Here is a 17,586-nt window from a genome sequence, read left to right as displayed (position 1 = left end):
TAAAGAAATGTTCAACATCTTTAGTCATAAGGGAAATGCAAATCAAAACAACCCTGAGATTTCACCTCACGCCTGTGAGAATGGCTAAGATCATAAACTCAGGGGACAACAGATGCTGGCGAGGATGTGGAGAAAGAGGAACACTCCTCCATTGTTGGTGGGATTGCAAACTGGTACAACCATTCTGGAAATCAGTCTGGAGGATCCTCAGAAAATTGGACATTGAACTGCCTGAGGATCCAGCTATACCTCTCTTGGGCATATACCCAAAAGATGCCCCAACATATAAAAAAGACACATGCTCCACTATGTTCATTGCAGCCTTATTTATAATAGCCAGAAGCTGGAAAGAACCCAGATGCCCTTCAACAGAGGAATGGATACAGAAAATGTGGTACATCTACACAATGGAATATTACTCAGCTATCAAAAACAACGACTTTATGAAATTCGTAGGCAAATGGCTGGAACTGGAAAATATCATCCTGAGTGAGCTAACCCAAATACAGAAAGACATACATGGTATGCACTCACTGATAAGTGGCTATTAGCCCAAATGCTTGAATTACCCTAAATGCCTAGAACAAATGAAACTCAAGACAGATGATCAAAATGTGAATGGTTCACTCCTTCTTTAAAAGGGGAACAAGAATACCCTTGGCAGGGAAGAGAGAGGCAAAGATTAAAACAGAGACTGAAGGAACACCCATTCAGAATCTGCCCCACATGTGGCCCATGCATATACAGCCATCCAATTAGACAAGATGGATGAAGCAAAGAAGTGCAGACCGACAGGAGCCGGATGTAGATCGCTCCTGAGAGACACAGCCAGAATACAGCAAATACAGAGGCGAATACTAGCAGCAAACCACTGAACTGAGAATAGGACCCCCGTTGAAGGAATCAGAGAAAGAACTGGAAGAGCTTGAAGGGGCTCGAGACCCCATATGTACAACAATGCCAAGCAACCAGAGCTTCCAGGGACTAAGCCACTACCTAAAGACTATACATGGACTGACCGTGGACTCTGACCCCATAGGTAGCAATGAATAGCCTAGTAAGATCACCAGTGGAAGGGGAAGCCCTGGGTCCTGCTAAGACTGAACCCCCAGTGAACTAGACTGTTGGGGGGAGGGGGACAATGGGGGGAGGGTGGGGAGGGGAACACTGATAAGAAAGGGGAGGGGGGAGGGGGATGTTTGCCCGGAAACTGGGAAAGGGAATAACACTCGAAATGTATATAAGAAATACTCAAGTTAATAAAAAAAAAAAAAAAAAAAAAAGAAGATACTGGTGGTCTTCCTATGGGGTTGCCATCCCCTTTAATTCCTTCAATCTGTCCCCTAACTCTCCCACAGGGGCCCCCAACCTCGAAAATACTGTTTCTTAAAGGACATGACTACAATACCATGTCTTGGTCATTTTATCTTGACTCAGTCTTAGCCAAAAGGCCTCGGGTGATTGACCATCAAATCTTAAACATCTAGCAGAGACAAATACAATACTGATTGGCTAGCAACCTGGAAAAAATGTCAGCACTCTCAAAGATCTTTACTTTCATCTTACCAGTAAATTTAAATCCACTTATTTATCAAAGATTAACCCATGTCATGCTAAATAAAAGATATTTGGGCTAATTTATCCTTTTTAATTTACATGACTACTCACTATAAACCAATTTGGTACCGTGGAAATACAGTCACTTGTAAAGATAGTAGACATAGAATAGCTAAAACGCCCCAAAGATTTTATAGATTTCTTTTAAATTTATCATTTGCCAGTTGAGAGCTTTTTTCCCCCTAAAGGTCAGACTATTGAACTAATGACTTCCTATGTACCTCTAAGCAATCTTTAATGCTAAATCTTACTCTCAGTGGTATGTCAGTTACTAAAAACAAGGTAAAAAATTTGCATTTCAAAGACAAACTTATAAATATGATTGATAGGCTTAGTTATTTGTCTATTGCTATGACAAAATACCACGACTGAGGCCATTTACAAAAAAAAAAAAAAAAAAAAAAGGATGTGATTGGGCTTACAGTTTCAGAGGGTTAGAGTCCTTGAACATGAAGCAATGAATGGCATGGTGGCAGAAACAGCTGAGGGCTCACATCATGATTAGCAAGTAGGAGGCAGTGAGAGCTACTGGAAATGGCATTGGTCTACCTCACAGCCTGCTCCCAATGTCAAGCCTCTTCCAACAAAGCCAAACCTTCTGATCTTTTACAGACAGTTCCACCAACTAGGGACCAACGATTCAAACACATGAGCCTATATGGCCTATTCTCATTTAAACAGCCACTGAGAGGTTTATGTAAAAGCAAAAGGTCAAAAGGTGAAGCTAGTTGTGTATACTTAAGTCTATATTGTTCCTTATTTTAAGAACTAATAGGACTGGGCAGATGGCCCTGTCATCAAAAGTTCATACCTGTGGTGGTTTGAATGGCTCCATATGCTCATATATTTGAATACTTGGACCCAGTTAGTGAAATTATATCAGATTTCACCGCATAACAGAGGACTATAGAAGAGATTTCCCCACTTTGCTGTAACTTGCCTACCTCATAATTCCACCTATGTATACTGAAGAGTGTCATTTATAATCTGAGTTCTGTGACTATAAAAGTTCATGAAACTGTTACCACATTGGAACATAGTATTTGAAGTAACATAAATCTGTGTTTCTGGGTCATGGTCAATCATCTTTTGATCCAGAATGAACTCATATTCCCTTTGAGCTGAGGATTGTTTTTATAACCACTATACTATCATCTGACGACTTAACTTTCTCTTCAGATCCCATATTTACTTTATACATATTTAAGTGCTCCAATGATGAGATCATATACTTTTATGGTCGTTACATACTTTGTTGCTCTTTTTGAGCTACAATCTTTATTATTTAGTTTTCCCTGTTGCTATATATGGTGGTTAGAATAGGTATGGCCCACATGTGTTTCAATGCTTGGCCCATACTGAGTGGCTCTATTAGGAGGAGTGGCCTTGTTAGAGGAAGTGCGTCACTGTGGAGGCAGGCTTTGAGGTCTCATATATAGGCTCAAGCTACACCCAGTACAGAAGGTAGTCTCTCCTAGTTACCTTTGGATCAAGATGTAGAACTGCTTGTACACTGCCATGCTTCATGAATGATGATAAGTCTAATCCTTTGAACCTGTAAGGCAGCCCCACTTAAATATTTTCCTTTATAAGAGTTGCCTTGGTCTTCACAGCTGTGAAACCCTAACTAAGACACTATGTTAATATATCTTGAGAAAAGCAACTTAAGGTATTCTGGTAGGGTTTCGTTAACTTGGCATAAGCTACAGTTATCTTGAAAGAGGAATCTTAACTGAGAAAATGTTTCTGTCAGATGGTCGACAGGCAAGTCTGTACTGCATTTTCTTGATTAATGGGTGAGGTCGAAGTGCCCAATTCACTGGGGTACATGCCATCCCAGGGCTAGTGGTACTGGGTGGTATAAGAAAGCAGGGGTTGGGGATTTAGCTCAGTGGTAGAGTGGCCTGCCTAGCAAGCGCTAAGGCCCTGGGTTCGGTCCTCAGCTCTGAAAAAAAAAAAACTTATAAAAAAAAAAAGAAAGAAAGAAAGCAGGCTTGGGCAAGCCTTGAGGAGATCAAGCCAAAAAGCAGTGTTCCTCCACAGCCTCTGTCACAGTTTCTGCCTCTGGGTTTCTGCATGGAGTTCATGAACTGACTTCCCTCAGTGATAGACTACACTATAAGCCTAAATAACCCCCGTCCTCAGCAAGTTGCTTTGGGTCATGGTATTTCATCACAGCAATGGAAACCCTGAGAGAGAAAAGTTTTATTTTGGCTCAAGTTATCAATACTAACTGTCACAGGGTCACTCTGTAGCCCATAGTAGACTTGAATTTGCTGAGTGTAATTTGAATTTCCTAGTGTAATTGCCTCCCAAGTGCTGAGTTTACAAGTGTGGTCTACTGTGTTTAGCTACAATTTTTTTTAAATTTATTTATTTATTATGTATACATCATACAGCTTTCTGCCTGCATGTACACCTGCAAGCCAGAAGAGGACATCAGATCCCATTACAGATGGTTGTGAGCCACCATGTGGTTGCTGGGATTTGAACTCAGGACCTCTGGAAGAGCAATTGGTGCTCTTAACCACTGAGCCATCTCTCCAGCCCCTTAGCTACAATTTTTACAATCGTTGATGCTGAGTGGACCATTTTTAATAATTCCCTTTTTCCAGTTTTAGGTTTGGAACTTCTATTTTGCTCACCACAAACATAGCTGTCTCTTTTTCCTTTGTTTTATTCTGGATGGAATATATTTTCCCATTCCTTTGCTTTCAGTATGTGTCCCCTTGAAAGTAAGGTGAGTTTCTTTTACACTACTTATACTTGTGTCTTCTTAAAAATATTCACTAAGGAGCAGGTGGGATGGCTCAGTTGTTAAAGGCGCTTGCTGCCAAGCTGAGGGACCTGAGTTCAATCACTGAGACCCACAAGGTTGAAGGAGAGAAGCGACTCCTGCAAATTGTTCTTTGACTTCTACCTATATTCCCTGACATGCCTTCTCCCCATAGTAAATAAATAAAAAAATTTAATTTAAAAATTAAACTAATGTTACTGGAGAAAACTGGAGGAGGGGGTCCCACAGTTCCCGTATATTATCACAGAAACTGAGGATCCCCTTTGAGATTCTTGGTCTCATAAAGGGAGGAATTTGAAAATGGACTCAGAAGGCCAAGCAGTCAGGGACAATTTTATTAAGCCTTAAGAGAAAAACAAGAAGGGCAGGCAGATATCTGGAGGAGGGAGGCTAGAAAGAAGAAATGCCATGTTTTTAAAGTTAGGACCCCAAAGGTCAGCAAGTTCAGCAATGGAGAACAAGCATCCGAGAGCCTCATGGGAGCTTCCGAAAGAGTGAAAACTCCCAGAGTACCCAGGAAAGCATGCCTGAACACTGGCCAGGAAAGAAATAAGAAAAAGAAAATTTACACTTTTCTGAGGATACAGCCATATTTGTTTCTGCCTTCCCTAGATCAAAGATCCAACTTATAAGAGGAACCATGTTTAGGCAGATTGTGCTGTGGGACTCTTTGAGTGGTGCTGAGTGATGGATCATGATTCTAGTTTTTCAGGTTCTTGTGAAATCTACCCGGTGCCAGAACCCAGGGCTTCGAAGGGATAGGCTGCCTTGCTAGTGTTATACTTTAGGGGTGGATGGAGCTAGAGCTAAAAAGGACAAATTTTAAGAAAATTAGCCATTTCAAATAAGTCCTGCTACACATAAATCACCCTATTCAAGCTGAGCAAAATCTAATTTCCATTAGCTCTAACTGCTTACAGTGTGGGCAGCAGCCTGAGTTCCCCTTAAGGACCTTAAGTCAAACCAAAGTGAGTTTGTGGCTTTGTTGCAGAACAGAATCTCAGAAGTGGTCTGTACAAAACAAATTGGAATGTAATAAAGATATTTTATTAGTAATGTAAGTTTAATCATGAGAGTTAAGGGAGAAAGGAGGTCAGGAATAGTGGCATGCAGCTTTAATCCCATGGGAAACTGAGAAAGGCAGGTCTGAGTTTATATGACCAGCCTGGTTTATACAGTGAATTCCAAAGCAAGCTACTGCTACAAACTGAGACTCTCTATGGTGGTTGTAGTATGGGGGTGGGACAGTTCTCAGAAAGCATGACACACCCCAGAATATGCCTATGAACTTGCTTCTCTTTTAAAAAGCTACAGGACTTTTTTTTTTTTTAAATAGTCATATACGCCCATTTTGATAGGTTTTGAAACCTATCATCCTTGAAAGGTTGCTAAGGAATGTAAATGAAATAAAATCAGTGGGTGGTTCCTGCAGTCAGGATCTCAGTTGCTAAGGTAAAAGTCTAGATCACAGGGATACAAGAACGTAAGGTATCGTTACAGTACATGAAGCTAACAGTTTCATTTAAGCTGATCAGAAAATATCTGGGAAAGGAATGAGACCCTAACCCGAGATCATATCCAGCCAGACCTTAAGCCTGGATCAATGCTATTTTAACATAAAATACTCTTATAGAAAAGATTAGTAGTACAGAGAAGGCTCAGTCAGAAAAGTGTCTACAGTGCAAGCATGGGAACCTGCATTTATAACCCCAGCACTCGCATAAGAGCAGCATACAGTAATGTGTATCTGTAAGCGCAGCACTGAAGTGTGGGGCACACAGATACAGATATGAGTAGATCCCTGAGGCTGACCAAACCAAGGACCTTTAGGTTCAATGGTAGACTGTCTCTAAAAATATTACAGAGAGCAGCCAAGGAAGATATCTAATGTCAACCTCAGGCCTCCACAGACACATGACACATGTGAATGCACACACATGACATATTTAGTTGTTTCTGATACAGGGTGCATGTAGCCCGGGCAGTCCAAAACCTGACTCTGGAGACCAGACTGGCCTCAACTTCTGTCTCTCAAGTACTGGCTTAAAGGCGTGCACCATGACAGCCAACCTTATTATTATATTTTATTACTTATTTTCTACTCGTGTTTTAGACTTACTGCGGCATGATTGACAAAACTGTAAAAAAAATATACACTGTGATAATTAGCTATATCTGTACTCTATGAAATGATTACCAAAGTCAAATCAATTAACACATTTGTCATATCTTTTCAATACTTTAAAAAACATTTAAGATCTTTTTGTTCAGCAGATTTCAAGCATACTATATTATATTATTAATTTTAGTCACTATGCTATACATTAAACATTTAGAACTAATTCATTTTATAACTGAATATTTGTGATTTTTCCAAAAGCATCTCCCCGTTTCCCCTACGCTTAAATTTTGGCAACTACTATGTTCCAACTGATTTCTTAGTTTGATTCTTTTTAGATAACACATATAAAGTGATTCCATATAACAACTTGTTCTCTATCTGGCTGATTTCACTCAGCTTGTTACAGTCTCATTTTTTCTATGTTGTAGCATACAGTAGGAAATACACCTTTTCTTTTCCTTTATGCACTTATACATAGGTACACAGGTAGGTCAGTTCTCCATCACGGCTGCTGTAAGCCATTCTGAAATAAACAGGGTAATGTAATGATTTCTTTACAATGTGACTTCAAGTTGGAAAGATGGCTCAGCAGGTAACAATGCTTGCAGTTCTTTTAGTGGAACCAAGTTCAGTTCCCAGCATCAACATCAGACAGGTCACAACTCCCTCTAACTCCAACTTCAGAAGTTCTGACACCTTCTTCTGACCTTCACACTCACTGAAGCAACTGCATAGGTGCCCCCCATATATAAACAATAAAATCCAACTTTAAAAAAATAGATTAATAAGGCCAGGTGTGGTGGCACGTGCATATCTTTAATCCCAGCATCTAGAAGGCAGAGGCAAAGGCAGCCAGATCTCTTAGCAATGAGGCCAGCCTAGTAGTTCTAAGCCAGCCACGTCTACACAGTGTGATCCTGTCTTAAACAAATGAATGTGAATTTAAAAAAAGGAAGACACTTAGCGACATAATTTCCCAAATAAATAAATAAATAGAAATAAAGGAAAGAGCTTGTTTCATTAGCTTTGCATATGCATATAGAAATGGCACCGCTGAACCCTATGATTTTATTTATAAGATTTTGAGTAACCTCCATATTGTTTTTCACAATTGCTGTTAACAATTTACTAAACCAGCATAATCCCTAACAACAATCTAAACATTTGTCCTTACACCCACATACAAGTGGAGTTCTCACCCTGCAGCAAGGAAACTTCTTTGCAATAGGTATGTCAGATACATGATTTGCAAATGTTTTCTTCCATTCTGGAGGCTGCATTTCAATATTCTTGTTTCCTTTGTTTTGAAGGTTTTGGCTTGAAGTCTCACTTGTTTGTTTTTGTATTTGTTGCTTAAGCATTTACAGTCATGTTCAACAAACTGTCACCAAGATCCACAACAACCAGTTTTTCCCCTATATTTTCTTTGTGGAGTTTTGTGATTTCAAGATTTATATTTAGTCTTTGAGCTATTTTTAATTTTTCTAAGTGATATGTCAGAAATCCTGTGTCCTCCCTTCCTCTTTTCTTTTCTCCCCTCCTTCCTCCCCCCTCTGTGAATACCCAGGTTCCCAATACCATAATTCACCGAAGAATCATTTTTATAGCTATATGTATGTGCTTGACACTTGTCAAAGATTAGCTGACTGTGAAGGTATAAGGTATTTCTAGGTATGATGCTCCATTGTCTTTGATTCTGTTTTAATCCAAGTACTGAAATCAAAAGCCTTGTTTAAAAATAGAAATTAAAAGGATGTCAATATCATACAAGCTGACTTTCATTCTGACAATTCCGTGCATGTCTATCAATCATACTTTGTTCATATTCATCCTCTCATTTTCTTCCCTTGCCCTCATCCCTTTTCCCAATGATCTTTCAAAAAAAAAAAAAAAGTCAATTCTGCACATCAGAGAAAGCATGGAATAGTTTGTCTGACTTATTTCACACAATGATCTCCAGGTCCTTCTGCATGATTTAATTCTTTACATCTCGGTAAAACTTCACTGTGTACATGCTAGTTTATTTATTCAGCCCATCGATGGGGACCTAGTCTGCTCTCCCACCTCGGCTATTGTCAGTGAGCTGCAGTAAAGACGGACGAGCAAGTATCTCGCCCACAGGCTGCTGACTAAGACTCCTTTGGGTACACACTCGAGAGCGGGACAGCAGGATCGCATGCTATTTCTATTTCCACATATTGAGGGTCCTCTCCACTACTTTCCATGTTGACTAGACTAATTTATATTCTCACTACAAAGAGTAAGTAAAAGTAAGATAAAACATCCCTTTTAGGATTATCCTGACTCTGAGGGAGACGGTAAATACTTCCATGGAGAGTAGTGACTCAATAAATGTGTGCCTTTCTAGTTACTAAAGATTAGTAAAATTATTTCCATTTTATACGAATATCAAAATCAGGCTCAGCATGGTGGTGGATGCTTTTAATTCTGGCAGTCGGGAGAGGTAGGCCGATCTCTGAGTTCAATACCACCCTAGTCTACAGAGTGAGTACCAGGACAGCCAGGGCTACACAAATACTGTCTCAAAAAAGCCACAGCAAGATCCGAATAATCTGATCCTCATATATTTTTCTTTTCATTATTAAAAAAATAAGACAGAGCAATGGCACTTGCATAATATTCTTGCTGCCTAGGTAAAAATATTCCTTAAGTAAAATCTGAGAAAAGAAAGTCGCTTAATAGTTTGAAAAAGAACTTTATTTTCCACGGGCAAGAAGAATCAAGTCCTCTGTAACACAAAAATATAAAGGGAAAAACCAGATGTGGGAATATGAGATGTGATCCTAGTACTTGGGAGAGATGTAAGGATCATAGATTGAAGGCCAGCAAGGGCTACACAGTGAATTCTACCCCAGTGTGAGCTATGTGTTAACACGCTAAAGACCCTGACTCAAGACTCAATTTCTGAGCCAGGCATGGTGACACATACTTGTAATCCTAGCACTTGGAAACCTGAGGCAGGAGGCTCACCACTTTTTAAGACTCCCCTTGCCTCCTGTTTCCAGTAACATGCTCCTCCATTTCTTTCTGAGCTCTTCCTAGCAGCACCCTAAAAGTCCACTTTCCTGGCCTAGGCCTAGTGGTGAATGTACTCAGAAGGCAGAGGCAGGAGGATCTATGTGAGTTTGAGGCCAGTCTGGTCTATATAGAAGTTCCAGGGCTATATATAGATATCCTATCTTAAAGGAAAGGGAAACACACACATGCACACACAGACGCAAAGCCTAAACAATAAAAACTTTGTATTCCTAGTGACAGTCTCTTCAAAACAGTTTAGGATTCTTTTCTATCATAGTCTTCAAATTTCTCCAGCTTCTACCCACTGTCAGATTCCACACCCAAGTCCCATCTTTTAGGTCTTGGTGAAGTCTAGCACCTCCCTTCTACTACCCAAACCTGCAGCTCTGAAATACTCTGTAACCAATAACCGTGTCTTGGGGCTTGAGACAATATCCATTTATTGTCTAGGAGTTAGGAGTACAGGGATAGCTTAACTAGATAGTCTACTCTGGGGTTCCCAGGGCCCACACCATACTAGCAATCCCACCTTCCCCCTCACTAGCAGGCAGAATTAAGTTCCTTAGAACTAAATGGAATCCCCATTTTCTTGAGGGCCATCAGCCAGAGAAAAAAATTTCACATTTAGTCTTCTCAAAACATGGCTGTTTGTTTCTACAACAGGACACCTGCTGCTCTTGCTTGACCCTTTTAAGGACTAACCTATTCGGAAGAACCTACCCAAGCTAATGTTCCCTTTGATTAATTTAAAACCAAATCATCCCAACTTAGGAATAAAGTTTCTTCATATTCACAGGCTTTGTCGACACTGAGCAGCAGGGAATTCCACAGGGCTGTGCATGGCAAGGGAAGAACACTGACACCATCTTATGACTCATTTAAAGCACCACAGAACCATTCTGCTTACTGTTCCCCTCTAAACTGCCTCCTGACCCTTAAGAGTCTACCTGTATGCTCTGAAGTCACTCCTTTTCATTTTATATTACTTGCCTCAAGACACTCTGATTTTCATGTTTCTTATCCTCTGTAAATCTAAACAGTCATTTAAGCTAGTTGTCCAGTCAGTGAAAAACCTGGAAAGAGCTACTTTTTCCTTTAATTGAAAACATTTTTTTTTTCACATAATATATCCTCACTATGGTTTCCCTTCTCTCTATTCCTCCCCACCTCCCTTCTCATGTGAATCCACTCCCTTTCTCTCTGTAGAAAAAAAAAAAAACAGGCTTCTAAGTAATAATAATAAAAATAAAGTAAGATAAAAATAAAAACAAACCCATTGGGATTGGACAAAACGGAGAAGAAAAAGAGCTCAAGATAAAGCAAAAGAAATAAGAAACCCACTTCTTTTCACACTAAAAAATCCCTTAAAATCCTAACCTGAAAACCGTAATATATCCACAGAGGACCTGGTGTAGACTTGTGTGGGCTGCCACAGGCTCTGTGATGAAACTGTAATTATATATGGTCAATACTTTTTCTTCCTCAACCTCTTAGTGTACATGGACATACAACTAGAGAAAATTACACAGTATAGATTTTTCTTAACAGCCTGGCTGGTATGAAATATATGGAGCTCTCCTCTTTCAAAACTATACATTTTTATAAAAGGAAATTTTTAATAAATGTTTGAAATACTCTTTAAGAATCTCCCAGTAATAAAAGCATTCAAAGTGATATTTTCCTAGTATTCAAGGCATTTATCCTCAAATAGAATTGTTTGTTTATAAGGCAGGGTTTCTCTGTGTAGCCCTGGATGTTCTGGAACTCACTCTGTAAACCAGGCTGGCCTCAAACTCAGGTACTTATCTGCCTCTGCCTCTGAGGTCTCCACCTGGCAATAAATCCTTTTTTACACAAGAATGTTATGGTTTGACTTGAAAAAGTACTGTCTGTATGTACTGTAAGTGTTGTAGTTTCCTTTAATTTTCAATGATCAAACTCTGTTTGTCTGTGTACCTGAGTAGATAACTGAGGTTTTCACTCTGAACAGCTTCACTTGAGAAACACTTCCTCACATTATCAAATCAACAAATGTTTGTGTCAAACGAAAATATATGCTCTTGCCCATAACATTATATATGGGTATATTAGCGTTTATTATTACTGGCTTAAGTTTCAGATTAACAACCTACCTATAAGAGGATGAACAAGGCAGGATTCTGAGTATGAAGCTAGTATTACCTACATATTGAGAACTGGGCCAGAATGGTCTATAAGGTGAGACTGTCACACAAAAGCCTACCAACCAACCAACCGACCAACCAATAAGCAAATGACACAAATTCTCAAAAGGATATAAAGGCTCTCGCTCTTCTCTAATGAAATGGGCTATATTCTCTAACCTGACAGTTCAGACTGCTGTTCCCTCAAGTATGCATATCTTTCCAATACAGTAAAAGAAATCAGAGAGCTATAGTCACCACAAAGGAAAAAGCCATTTTTTCCCAAACAATTCATTTTTTTGAGACAGTCTCACTCTGTAGCTCAGACCCGACTCAAAGTCACAGAATTCTCTTATCTCCGCCTCCCAGGTGTTGGAATTACAGGTATGAGCCACTAGGTCTGGCTACAAGTCAATTCTTATATAAGAACTTCTAATCCCAATACCAGGTACAAGCTAACAGGTTAAGAGAACTTTACTACTGAGAACAGTGAAGAATTAATAAACAGATAGTTTTATATGAGATAGTGATGAGACTATATACCTGATTTTTTGAAGTGTCAAATAAATGTAAATACTTTCTAAAGTCAGTCATAAGTAAAATAAACCAAAAGGAATTTATTTACAAAATGTCTTATTTCAACAACAGTTACAGCCAAGAAACAAGGTATCAAGCAATAATGAACGAAGAGACTCCACTAATCGTGTTTAAGCTATTATGCCCAGAGTAGCTTCTCTTGCTAGCTAGAAAGATGTCCCTCTGAGTCCTCCACTTGCACAAGGGCATCATTTAACCAATGGGGGCTGTGTGAGCAGCACAGACATGTGTGGGTTCAGCTGAGTCACAGGTTTCTTGACTTTTTCTCCTCCCTTGTTTAGTTTTTTACTTTTCTCCTTCTCTGTTGACTCCTTCCTCTTTTTCTCCTCCACTATCAGCTCCTTTCTCAGCTTCCTCTTCTTTATTGTCAGCTCCTTCCTTTCCTTCTTTGTCCTGAACACTGACGGAAACTGCTTTGTTATAGCCTTCCCGGTTCCGAGCAATTTCAATGGCAAAAAATTGAATCCTGGGTGCTGAAAGGTAAATAGAATTGATTGTCCTGGCTTGGATAATTATGTGTACTGACTAAAACCAAATTCTAACTAGCATAAAAGCCATTCAAATATATGTTATAGTAAGGAACAGGACTTTGAAAGATATAAAAAATAAGATGACCTCCAAGCTAACTATCCTTGTTAGTGAACCCAGACTCCTTATTTAGATCCTCTTACAGAAACAATGCCCAAGGCAAGAAACTCACCAAAGATAGTGTTCTCTTCAGTGTAGCCCTGAGAACAATCCAGTCGCAGCAAAGTACCATAGTTGTAATCTTCTACGATCCCTTCGAATTTTAAACAGAATGGTCTCCACTTCTACAAAGGCAAAAAGCAACATCTTAACTGATAAAGCCAAGAGTCTAATGTACTTGAGCCAGGAAAGTGGTTTGAGCTTCCCAGCGATGATAAAAGCCAGGGTCAAAGAGACACAGTCAATGAAGTGACTGTCAGCTTTCTAGTGAAAATTGTACCCTATTTCTGTGCTCTATGTTATATTTTAGACTGCTGCTCCCCCCTACACACAATATTTTGATCAGGAAAACAAAAAAACCCAACAACAACAACAAAACAAAATAAAGAAACCAACCACCTTAATCTTTTTACTATGGAATTAAAATGTAATTTGTAAAATGGATCTATGTTTTGCTCTGAGTTATTTATCAGCCACCTCAAGTCAAAGTGGGTACTCATCCTCACCAATGTGACGAGACAAAGAAGGCAGGGATATACCTTAATGTTATATATGTCCACCGAGTAGGGGAAAATTCTCAAAAGATCAATGACAGCCTGCTAGGACTTCAAACTTTAAATTCTTCGTTAGCCAAGACCCCATTTGAAGGAAAATCTTTTTCCTATTATAATCTCAGTGCTCTGTGTCAGCATGAGATGATCATGTAAGTTAGAAACACCATTGCTATGCCATCCAGGACCTATGATCAATGGAACAAAAACTCTGAGAGTCAAAATGCTGCACTATATTCCCTGTACCCTATTAACTATTTCACCATCCAATCCTTCCAGTTAAATTTCCTGCTAAAATAAACTCATCCCTCTCCCCTTAAAGGAGTATCTAAGGGGGAGCTGAAGTGCCCAAGGAGAGGAAAAAAGTCTTTAATCACACCAAAAGCACAGAAGACAGAAATTAATTAATTCCATAGCTGACTTAATTATTACAAAATCCAGGTTCCTTATTGTTTAAGTCCCTTGGACAAATGTGAAGCGTATATACAAACATATAATCAAAGTTATTGGCCAGATGTTAGATAATGCTTAAGAGGATACTTACCTCTTTAGCTGATTCTGATTTGAGTTCTTCTGGGTCCAATACATCTATCCTGAGTGTCTCAAAATTTTCCCGGAACTCAGAGTAGATTTGGTCATCCACCTTGGTGAGTTTCAGAAACTGTGGGTCAACTGATGAAATCAGCTGCCAGACGACAAAACAGACATAAAGATACTTGTCACTAGTTTAGACTTCTACCCCGCCAGTGCCACACCATCAGAAAACTTTATGGTTCTCAGGACGGAAGATTACTTTAGACAGTATTAACAGCCCAGGTCTTGCATGAAACCATTAAGATGGTCTTAAGAGCCACAACAACAGTCCCCTCTCTTTTTGTTTTTCCCTTTTCTTTCTTTCTTTTTTTCCTTTTACTATTTTGGCAATTGAATGAACCCTTCAGTCCTAGTATTGCCTGACTCCAGTTCCGTGATCGTTCATTCATTCAACAGACATTTTAAGTGTCTGATACTCTTGGGTCAGGCATCTTCCCTCCAGGTAGCAAAAACAGGGGGGCAGGCAAGCAGAACTTCTCATTATCAAATTCGCTTTACCCTTGTTCCCTGGAAATAAGATTTTTCAGTAGTTAAAACAACAAGTAAAACTTAACAATTTAAGTTGCCGAGAACCGAGATCAGCATAGCATCATACACCAAAATTACATGTTGACTTCTGCTTAATGATGACAACTCACTTTATAATAGACTTCAGCATGCTGCATTGCTCGAATGGCCCAAGCCATTTCAATATCAGGCTGTAAAAGAGGAAGAAATCTCTCAGTACTGTAATGGATAATAAATTAAAGACATCTTGCTAAATCTCAAGAAGTCTACAGAAAATGTTGCTGTCAGGGATAAAAAATGAAATAGTGGATTTTGCAATATAAACCTTTTGTCCCTACAGTGACCAAAAGAAGCTGTCAATACAGATTAACAAAAATAATGAACCACTGGACATCTTTTTCCATCACCTAATGAAAACTATTACACTAAATATGACAAAAATACAATTTATTATATGCATAATGATATATAAATACATTGCATTACAGAAAATTAACAACATAACTACATTAATATACCCACTCACACACCTCTGAGTTGTTGGGAGGACAAAAATGCATGTGAAACTATTTTTCACTTTCACTGGTGTAGCATGTTATAGTCATCATTTGTCTTTATCAGATAACCAACTTTCCATTCTGTAAAACTCCAGAACAAACGATGGGGCTGAATATGTCTGAACAAGTACGCACTGGCTGTTTCACAGGACTCTTTTTCAACCTCCCCCCCTCCCCGTTGTCCCCTTCATGAAGCCAGAAAAATCCATCTCCATATGCACCTCCCACCAAGAAATTTTCCTACCTTTGAATCCTTATTTCCTGTCCACTTACACACACGTTGAGGACCCAGTTCAAGTTACACTTCCCACATGAAATCTACTACCTCCATCCTTAAAAATCTTTCCTGCTAACCCTTTCCACCCTATTGCTTGAGCCACTCATCTAGTACACATTGCATTCTGATTGCTACTCCTGACAATTGCTCTGATTGCTCTTTTTTTTATCTCTCGACAGATAGCTTGTACAAAGGTCCATATGAAGCACGCTACAAACCGGTGCCACTTTACTGCATATTCATTCATTTTAAAGGCTCTTTTAAAACTACCGTGTTTTGGCTCCTCTTCCCCCAGAGATTATGATTTGATCTGATATGGGCTGTAATCTGGATATGGGGGGGGGGGGTGTTCAGAGGCTTCCCGGGTGGTTCTAAAGCATAGAAAGTTAGGGACTCACTTTCACAGATTCTAGAGTAATACATTTGTCACCTAAGATTACACTGACGTGAAGGTACAATTTTTGGCTGATGTGGGGAAGTTGAAGATTTCAAACAGCAAAGGAGCTTATATTTAAAGCCAGGGCTTTCTGACATCCTGGGTGGCTGGGTGGGCGGGAAGTGTGAGTCATACTCACGTCGTTGCCATATGACTCGGGAGGGTAAGAAAGAGCATGGGCGATGGACAACGCTTCCCCAGAAACCTGAGAAGAAAAAAAAAGCGGCGCTGAGTGAACGATCCCCTGACTCCTCGGGTAGCTTACCACCCAATCTCCACTTGGGTATTTAACTAACCCCAGAGCACTATCTTACCGGCTCTTCGCTTTCGCTGGCAGCATCCATGTTGCCGCTAGGTAAGTGCGGCTTCCCCTTCCCGGAAGTGACCTGTTGCGCGCGCTGCTTCAACAGTTAATTGAAAGCAATAGGGCGGAAACGGAGACCAGCTTTCCCGTCTGCGCCTGCGTGTGCCCTCCCTTTGCAGAGGAAGCTGTGGCTCCGCCTTATCCGGGCCACGCAGGCGCCAGACAAGGTGGCGTGTTGTTACTTAGCAACGCTATTCCTCTAGCCAAGGTGTTAGACTATTCAATAAATCAATGGGGAAAATAAGTTGTATGAAAAAAATTAAACATTTTTTAAAAAATGATGCTGTTTTTAAGTCCCCTGTGTGCCGTGTTCCCATTTCACGCGAGCGCATCCACACGCACGCCCGCACGCCAGGCTAGGTACTGGAAGCAGGATGGGGGAAATCAGAGATGAAGAAGGATTTGCTACCTCTTTTGGAAGAACTAGCTGAGTGAGGTAACAACGAGGTGAGCATCATCATACACTGGGAGCAGACCTGAGCTGAGTCATGATGGGCGCTTAAGCTAGCAGGTCAGAAAGACTGGAGGCAGAGGGAGCATGGATGGTAAAGGTATTAGTGAAAAAGCATTAAAATACCTTGCAAAGAACAGTCTAGCTGGAAGATAGTCCAATCAGGAGCTTTGTACGATGAATTTCAAAGAGATGAGAATTTAAAAAAGCAAGTCAAGGCATTTTTTTTGTTTGTTTGTGTTTGTTTTTGGTTTGGATTGGTATTTGAGACTTCTCCACTCTCATTTCCAAAGTGGCTGCGTTTGGAATCTCACCAAAAGTCAGAGAATTCCCATTCCCACATCCTCACCAGAATTTCTTACCAATCGTTTTCTTGATCTTAACTGATGTGTTTGCAAAAAGATAAAGAGGGGTAGAGTGCGGATATGTTCTATGGAGGTGTAGTCAGGATGGGTGAGGGGGGTGCCTTTGCGGCCTATGCTGAGGCATCCCTTAACCCTGAGGGACAGCTACAGGACTCAAGAGGATAGTAAGGGGGTGGGGGGGGACAGAGAGAGAGAGAGAGAGAGAGAGAGAGAGAGAGAGAACCGGAGGGAAGGGGAGAGGTAGAGGAATAGAGGCTGACCTTGAGCACGTGGAGGGGGCGGATGGGGAGAGAGTGGGAGCAAGAAGGCAAGAACAGGAGAAAGGAGGGGGAAACAGCCCTTTTATAGTGAGTCAGGCATACCTGGCTGTTGCCAGGTAACTGTGGGGCAGAGCTTAGACAGAATGCTAACATTAACCTTTCTAAACCTCAGAGTTGTTTTAATTGACATTTCTCTAATTGCT

General features: G+C 40.2%; 1 protein-coding gene and 1 long non-coding RNA gene across 4 annotated transcripts in view; one reads left to right on the top strand and one right to left on the bottom strand.

The window, feature by feature from the left end:
• The window catches only part of Pbdc1 (polysaccharide biosynthesis domain containing 1), a 56,242-nt gene extending 39,299 nt beyond the window's left edge, over positions 1-16,943 (bottom strand). For 2 of the 3 annotated variants that reach the window (XM_008773349.4, XM_063280150.1), the window contains exons 1-5: positions 16,258-16,326; positions 16,083-16,148; positions 14,805-14,864; positions 14,117-14,257; positions 13,035-13,146 (exon numbers count right to left, since the gene is read on the bottom strand). In XM_008773349.4, coding sequence (XP_008771571.1) covers positions 13,035-13,146; positions 14,117-14,257; positions 14,805-14,864; positions 16,083-16,148; positions 16,258-16,287 — 409 coding nt within the window. In that variant the 5' untranslated portion in view covers positions 16,288-16,326. Of the gene's footprint in view, positions 1-12,243; positions 12,808-13,034; positions 13,147-14,116; positions 14,258-14,804; positions 14,865-16,082; positions 16,149-16,257 lie in introns of those variants that run through there. The other variant, NM_001108818.1, reaches the window with a different exon arrangement.
• The window catches only part of LOC100912991 (uncharacterized), a 32,360-nt gene continuing 31,390 nt past the window's right edge, over positions 16,617-17,586 (top strand). Inside the window, exon 1 of the long non-coding RNA XR_010061268.1 lies at positions 16,617-16,754. This is a non-coding gene — a long non-coding RNA (uncharacterized LOC100912991). The remainder of the gene's footprint in view (positions 16,755-17,586) is intronic.

Source organism: Rattus norvegicus, chromosome X (assembly GCF_036323735.1).
Source record: "Rattus norvegicus strain BN/NHsdMcwi chromosome X, GRCr8, whole genome shotgun sequence".
Lineage (NCBI taxonomy): Eukaryota > Metazoa > Chordata > Mammalia > Rodentia > Muridae > Rattus > Rattus norvegicus.
The sequence above is the reverse complement of the archived record's forward strand: the minus strand, read 5'-3'. Positions and strand labels throughout refer to the sequence as shown.